Raw genomic sequence first — 8,099 nt, 5'->3', positions numbered from 1 at the left:
TCTTTCCCAGGCACTACCTAGGGTAGATACTAGGAAGCAGAAATGCCATAAGTCCAATTTTCGAAAAGTGAATCAAACGGGGGATGAATGCAAAAATCTCTGTACTTCCCAATCAATTTTGTTGTAAACCTAGAACTGTCATTTAAGAAAAAAATATTTTTTTAAAGATTTTATTTATTTATTTGACAGAGAGATCACAAGTAGGCAGAGAGGCAGGCAGAGAGAGAGGGGGAAGCAGGCTCCCTGCCGAGCAGGGAGCCCCATGTGGGACTCAGTCCCAGGACCCTGGGATCATGACCTGAGCGGAAGACAGAGGCTTAACCCACTGAGCCACTGAGGCGCCCCAAGAAAAAATAATCTTAAAAAAAAAAAAAAAAAGGTCAGAGACCCGCAAGCTGGCGAACTGGGAGTCCTGACGGTTTCTCACGTGGTCTGGGCTGGGCCGTGGGGCTCCCGTCAGCCTGCCAGGCCGGGCCCAGGTGGCACGGGTGCAGCCTCCCCGCCCGGATTAGATGCAGTAGCGCAGTGACCTACTACCCCCAGGACACACGCTCCGCCCTGCCTCACGGTCCCGTTCATTGAAAAAAAAAAAAAAAAAAAAAAAAAATCCCTCGGCGATCACGTGAAAGCAGCGTGCCGGCCGCCTGACGTCACGCAGCGCAGGCCAATGGAAGCTTCTGTTTATGTCGGAGGTCACCGGAATATCAGAGCCCCCGCACGCAGCCTCGCCCTGCCGCCGCCGCGCCGCTCTCCCGCCCAGGTCACGGGCGCCCAGCTGGAGCAGGAGGCGGCGCGGCTACAGCGCCGCGGGGAGAGCCGCGCCGTTACTTCCTGCACCCGCGTCTCCGCTAGCCGGCCCCCCGCAGTCCCCGGGGCGCCGTGCGGCTCCAGACCGGGACGGAAGCTGCCGGCCGTCGCGGGTGGCCGGATCTGCGTCCCGCCTCAGCGCTCGGACATGCGGAAGAGAGAATGACCCAGAGGGACACGCTTGTGCATCTGTTTGCCGGGGGGTACGGTCTAGACAGGGCGTGCAGGCTGGGGCCGAGGCCTGACGCGCAGGCCAGAGGAACGAGGGAGAGGGCGAAGCCCGGGCGGGGAGCGGGGAGGAGGCTTGAGCCGGGAGTGCTGAGGAGGCTGAGGCCCGGCGGAGCGGGGGAAGATGAGGGACGAAGCTGGGGCTGGACATCAGCCATGGGGTGCGCGGAGCCGCGGCAAGGCTGGGGCAGAAGCTGCAAGCCGGAGGAGCCGCGGGCGGGGCTGGGGGGGGCCGAGCGGACTGGGGCCGCGAGTCGCGGCCTAGCGCGTGTCCGGGATACGGGGCCGTGGGAAGGAACGTGGTGCAGGCCTCGCGGAGGTTTCTAGGCCTGGGGGACGGGGCGGAGGTGCGGAGGCCGAGGACAAAATGGGCGCCGGGACCGCCTCCTCCCTCCTCCCTTGCCGCGCGGGCTGCGAAGCCTCCTCACGTCGCTCACGCCCCACCTCGGACCTGGGGGAGCTGATTTCCCCGCCCGCGCTGCGCGGGTGGGCCCTGGCCCTGGCCCTGGGTTGGGGTTGGGGGGAGGGCGCCCGGCACCCGCGGGGAGACTTCACTGCTCACCGCTGGAGCTGTAGGATCCTCGCTCTTGGTTCCCGAGCTTCTCCAGGTTGCAAGATGCGTACAAAGCGGCATTGCCTTTGGGGTCAGATTCTTTCTCGAAAACCAGTCCTCTTGTGCACCCTCTGCTCTTCGTCTCCTTAAAGGAGAAAGTTGGGGGTAGGGAGAGGTCAAATGCTTTGGCGATAGTTACTGTGTGTATGAGATTACGACTAAGCCTAAAGCCTCCCTGATTGCCAACCTAAATGCTACAGATACTTTGTTGAGCCAGTTGAGTCTCTTTTTTAGGTTTGTTCCTTCCAAATTATTTGGGGAATCCTAGCATTTTTAAGTGTAAGAGTTGCTTATCTGTAGGATCATAGTCATCAAAAAATGGCTGCGGTGAATTATGCTGAGGCTCTTTCATGTCTATATGACCATGTAAAGTCGCATCCCCTTAAAGCGTAGTTTGTTTTTCAGCCGGCCACTTTAAGATTTTATTGCCAGTGATGGTAATACTTTTCCTTGGGTTGGCACATTAAGTCAACAAACTTTTTTATTGTACACTAGTCATGGGCCAGCCACTGGTCTGGAATAAAAAATACTTTCCTTTTAATCCGTGAGACAAAGTTTAGACGGAGTTTACTTTCCATATTTCTGACACTTTTGCCAGTAATCCATATTTCTGATACATTAACCAATAATATTGGCAAATTAAATCTTTAAAAAAATTAGCCATGTAGATGTTCTTGTAAATATGTGTTGTTAGGCAAATTATCAGGCTTCTTCATGAATTGAGGTAATGTATCTGAAAGGAGACTGCACATCTACTTATGGCCGCTATTTTAATTTGAGTGAAAAATGGACAAAACCTTTTATTTTAATTGGCTTCATTTGTAAATTGAGGAGGGTGTGCTATATGATCTCTAAGGCCCTTCCCAGGTCCTAACATTTCTATTACTCTGCATTCAAAATTCATATATCAAGTTTTTTTTTTAAAAAGTAGGGCATGTTAGCTTGATTGCACTAAGTTCCCTGTTTGGATTAAGATCAGCTGTCACTTTTTTGTTACTAATGCATGTAAAGGACCTCCTGGTTAGCTTTTTCTTTAAGAGCAGAAGTGGAGTTTTTGCAGCATCTAAACACCAATAGATTTAGAAGCCTCCCCTCCCCCAAAGAACCTAGCATTTGCAGGTTATTTAGAGTATTAAATGAGGTACTGGAATAAAGCCTGACACAACATAGGTGATCAGCATTGTAAATTCCTTTGTATCTCTTGGTCTTATAGTTACATGTGGTTGCATAATTTGTTGCAATAAAACCTGGTTTATCTTTTTTTTTTTACCCCCTGGTTTATCATTTTTAGAGAAATATTAGGACTAGGATGGTAAAGATCATCTGGTTCAGCCCCTTAAAAATATGGAAAATTACTGAGGTGTATTGATTTACCCAAGGTCAAACAGCTTTCTATACATGTAAAATGAGAGGTAAATAATTTCTACAGATCCTTCCAGCTCTATATTACATAACGCCAATATTGTAGAATATCCTGGAGGTCTGTATGGTAACCTTTTGGAAATGATGTTGGGTTGTTTCAGTTACATTGTTCTTAATTGAAGATGTTGAATTCTTTTGTATATGAAAGTTGCTTATTTAGGCAATCACTTCTGGTACATTCTTCATAGAAAACTAGATTTCATTTTTATCCTGTTAGACTTATGTTAATTAGGAGTTAAGAAAGTTATTTTTACTTAAGCAATAATAAGTAGTTACAGAAGAGGAGAGAGAGCTTTTTTATTAGCTGTTGTGACTGGGCTGCTTCACACACAGGTATCATTTAGATTAAGTTCTGAAAACTCAATATGTTTTAAAAAACTAAATAATGTTTTGCAGTGGCATTTAATCTTAGGCAAAAATTGCCTGAGTATGGGGCCTTTGGATTGTTTCCCTGGTGTTTGTAATTGTATTCAAGTATGTGTTTATCAGAATCTTGAAGATTTCCAATGGTCTAGTAGCTGTATTATTAAACCGGGAACATTTGCGACAGACCAGAGCCGGATCTTGGATGTGGGTGACATAGTCACATTCCTAACTTATGCTTTCTTTAAGACACCCTTTGGTTCCATTATATTTTTTGCCAGGGTTAATATTCAGAGTTTGTAAGGTCATTGGTTAGGTCAGTTGTGTTATGGAGGCAACTCCTAACAACCTGCCAAAAGGATGTAAGTAAGATTTAATTTAAGCTGTATTTTTAATGACGATTTGTATATTAAACTCTTTAATAGAACTATATATTATGTAGACTTGGGTCAGCTATCCACTAAGAGACAGTTTGCTTTTTTTTTTCCTAGGAAGAGATTGTCTCAGATAGAAGGAATAAACCTTAGAAACTGTCCTTTCTAGGTTTTTGATGTTATAGAATAATGAATTTGTATGCTCTTCAGCTATCAAACTTGACTATTCTTTCCTTGGAATTCTTTGCCAATCAAAGCACTTAAAGAAAATGAGCAAGCACTTTAAAAAGAAAAAGAAAAAAGAAAATGAGCAAGCAACTTTGCATTGGAACTTTTTTTTTTAACAATCAAGTTACAACTTAGTACTTTATTATTAGTAGCAAATTACATTTGTGATAACTTACAAACAGCTGATCTTAACTCATTGGCCACATCATGGACAGAGGGACTCAAGAGCATTACAAGGCAAAAAGGAAGTGATGGCCTGCTTAAGGCACTTGGAGTGGGGATGGTGAGGGTAAATGTGAGAGGAAGTTTAGAATGTAGAACCAGAGAGACTTGAGGATAATTGGATGTTAGAAAGCCTCTGTGTGCCTTTGTCACCCTTGTTAGCCTTCAGTACCTCATACTAAGGTAATCATAGGAGCTTCTTCACATGGCCTTTTTTAATTGTATATATTTAAGGTATACAGCATGATGATTTGATGATACGTATGCATAGTGAAAAGATTATGACATAAAACATCTGGTGTAGTTACCATTTTTTGTGAGAGCACCTGAAATCTACTCTTAGCAGATTTCCAGTATTCAGTACAGTAGTATTAATTTTAGTCATTATGCTATACATTAGAACTTTAGACTTCTTCATCCTACATAACTGCAGATTTGTACTGACTAATACCTTAACATTTCCCACACCTTCTTGCCCCTGCTGACTACCCTGTATGCTTCTGTCTTATTTGACTTTAGATTTTATGTAATAGTGAGATCATGCCATTTTTTTCTTTCTGTGTCTGGCTTATTTCACTTAGCATAATGTCTTCTATGTTCATTTGTGTTGTTGTGAATGACGGGGTCTTCCACGTAGCCTTCTTGATCCTGGATGCTTCCTAGCCCCACTACATTCTACATTTCTATCTTGATAGTTTTTGGTTTTTTGGTTGTTGTTGTTTTAAGATTTTGTATTTTATGAGAGCAGGGAGAAGGAGAAGCAGACTCCCTGCTGAGCAGGAATCCTGATCCACTGGATCCCAGGACCCTGGGATCAGGACCTGAGCCACCCAGGAGCCCTATCTTGCTAATATTTTAAAGCATTATATTGGCTGTGCAAATCAGTGTTCATGTAGAGTTTGCTTATTATAAATAGTAAAACAATTTAAATCTGTATTCATTGTTAAGAAACTTTCTTTGTGGGAGAATAGAATAAAATAATTTTAAATATTATGGTTTTTATATAGAATGTTTAAGAAATAATTTCTAGTCTTTTGTTTTATGACTTGCTTAATAAAATAATTGTGCTGTCCAAAATCTTATAGATTAATAAATGAGGCACACAGTATATATTTAATATATTTTAGTTGTACTCCTATCCCTTTAGTTTTGAAGCTGAGAATGCATTGTGCCTAGCCTCCACCTGTTAAATAGTATGCTGCTTTAATCTTGCACTAAATTGACTAGTAGGTAGAAGTTATCTCTACTCACAAGCTATTTAAGATGTGTAATAACTGTACAGAAGAGGGGTGCCTGGGTGGCTTAATTGTTTAAGTGTCTGACTCCTGATTTGACACTCAGGTTAGGATCTCAGGGTCATGAGATAAAGTGTGTGTCAGGCCCAGCGCTGGACCTGGAGCCTGTTCAGGATTTTCTCTCTCCCTGTCTGTCCCATTCTTCCTCTCATCCCTACCCCCTCCCCCCAAAAAACCCCAAAAGAACACATTTTTCCCTTTATATCCATCCTGGCTAAATTGCATCTAATTTAGCATAGAACAGCATGCTTCAAATTGTATAGGAACCTATTAATGGATTATAAAATCAATTTGGTTGGTTTGTGACCAACCTTCTAAAAATAGTAAGTATTCTGTGAAATGTTTGTGCATGTGGATATACTGTGTCTTCATGTAAAACAGTTCTTGTGGAATTGAATTCAGAGATTTGAAAGGGAAAGAGCTGGACTTAAAATCAGCAGATTTGGTTTGTTCTTTAGTTGACTGTCAACTTGGAGCAACTAATTTTCCCTTGCAGGATTTTTGTTTCCTCATCTGCAGAATAAGGAAGTTGGGCCAAATACACTGTTTCCTACCTCCTTTTTAAAAACAATTTTAAAAATTTTTATTTATTTATTTGAGAGAGAGAACAGGAGATGGGGGAGGGTCAGAGGGAGCAGCAGAGTCCCTGCTGAGCAGGGATCCCCAAGTGGGACTCAGTCTTGGGACTCCAGGATCATGACCTGAGCTGAAGGCAGTCTGTGGTAAGTGGATATAAATTGCTGATTTCCTGATGCTTTCATTGTAGCATCAGGGAATACAGAAGATAAAGTAAATAAAATACATAGTATTTTAAGTGGGCAGTATGGGCTGTAGAGAAGAGTAGTGCAAGAAAGGTGGCTAAAGAGTCAGTGTGAAAGATTTTATATATGGTGATCAGAGAGGACATAAGTGAGAAGTGACAACTGAGCAAAGATAAAGAGGTGAGGTAGTAACTGGCTCTTCAATTCAAGGCAAGAATAGAAGATGAAACGGCAAGAGTAGAAATTCTGAGGTAGGAGCATGGGTCATATAATAAATTCTAATTAGAATTACAGCAGAGACCAGTGGCTTAGACCAGGGTGGAATTGATGAGCAGTGGTTAAGATTATGGATTTATTTTGGAGTAACTGAGTCAGAGACACTTGCATACCATTTTTTCATGGGGTCCAGTGAGTAGGTCCCCAAAGCATCAACCACATTCTCCAGTTAAAAACTGCTGCTGTTTTAAAAAAAAAAAAAAAAAAAAAAACTGATAAATTTTTGATTGTTTATTTTAAAAAATAAATGTGTGCATATAGTATTTTTTTAAAAGCTGCTATAAGATTTTTATTAAACAGCATTCCCCAACTCCTCTCCTCCCACATTTCCTTCCTAGTGGGAACTTCCTGTTGTCTCAGCTGTCTAGAATTTTCTTTGTACTTTCTCTTCTGGTAGATGAGGATTTAGGGGGTGCCTTCTGTTCAGGTCATGATCCCAGAGTCCTGGGATTGAGCCCCACATTGGGTTCCCTGCTAAGCAGAAAGCCTGCTTCTCCCTTTCCCTCTGCCTGCTGCTCTGCCTGCTTGTGTTCTCTCTCTGTCTAATAAATAAATAAATAAATAATCTTAAAAAAAAAAAAGAAAAGATGAGGATTTAGTTATACAAATCCCTATTTCTCCTTTCTTTCTGTTCTCTCAATATATAGTTAGTTACATAACAATTTTTTAGTTAAATCAATAGATAATGCTTAGCTTACTGTGGTAGTTGATTGGAGGGCTTTGATTGGAGGGCTCAGTTGTTGACCTTTTCTTTCTTGAGTATCTTCATTTCCTCCCCTTGGAATTAATAATTGCTACACATTTCGAAATGTTTGTTTTAATTATGTGAGTACTTGAATATTTAGTTTCATATCATCAAATATATTCATCTTTCTTTTTTTCCTGAAGATCTTCATCCCTCTGAACTATGTGAATCCTTTCTGGGCTGGTTATTTTCTGAGCCTGACATTTTCACTGTCATCTTGGGATTCCTTTCTCACTCTCCTAGGTTACTCATTCTTTTCCTAAATTCAATCCACACCCCACCCCCATTTTATCAAGATGTAATTGACCTATAATGCTGTATTAGTGTTAGGTGTACAACATAATAACTTGGAATATTCCCTCCCCTTTTTTAGATTAATCCCTTAACTTGTAGAACACATTCTTTCGTAGCTAAGATAAGGTACAAGGTAGGAAATTTCTTAAATATTTGTCTGCAATGTATTTATTTTTTCTGCTTGATAGATAGGTTTGGTATAGAATTCTAGAATCCATAATCTTCTGCAGTTGGGAATTCTGATGCTATTTTGACATTTCCTTTGTTAAAAAACCTTTTGTGCTTTGTGTGGAAGTTGATGAGATCTTTGTTCCCAATATTTTAAAAGATTGTAGTAGCTCACCATGGTGTAGGGGTTCGTTTTGGTTTTTGTTTTGATTTTTTTTGGAATCTATTGATTGTACCTGTGAAGCCTGACCTCTGAGATTCTTGAATTCTCATGTTCTTTTTTTTTTTTTTTTTTTTTTTTTT

General features: G+C 41.7%; 1 protein-coding gene across 1 annotated transcript in view; it reads left to right on the top strand.

Annotated features, from left to right (window-relative positions):
* Positions 1-816: 816 nt before the first annotated feature.
* Positions 817-8,099, top strand: part of LOC111147681 (solute carrier family 25 member 36) — a 35,234-nt gene continuing 27,951 nt past the window's right edge. Inside the window, exon 1 of the mRNA XM_022503905.1 lies at positions 817-1,010. Coding sequence (XP_022359613.1) covers positions 970-1,010 — 41 coding nt within the window. The 5' untranslated portion in view covers positions 817-969. The remainder of the gene's footprint in view (positions 1,011-8,099) is intronic.

The sequence above is a fragment of the Enhydra lutris genome, unplaced genomic scaffold (genome assembly GCF_002288905.1).
Source record: "Enhydra lutris kenyoni isolate GAN:26980312 unplaced genomic scaffold, ASM228890v2 scaffoldscaffold2, whole genome shotgun sequence".
NCBI classification, from domain to species: Eukaryota; Metazoa; Chordata; class Mammalia; order Carnivora; family Mustelidae; genus Enhydra; species Enhydra lutris.
Note: the sequence above shows the minus strand (reverse complement) of the source record. Positions and strands in the feature narration are given on the sequence as shown.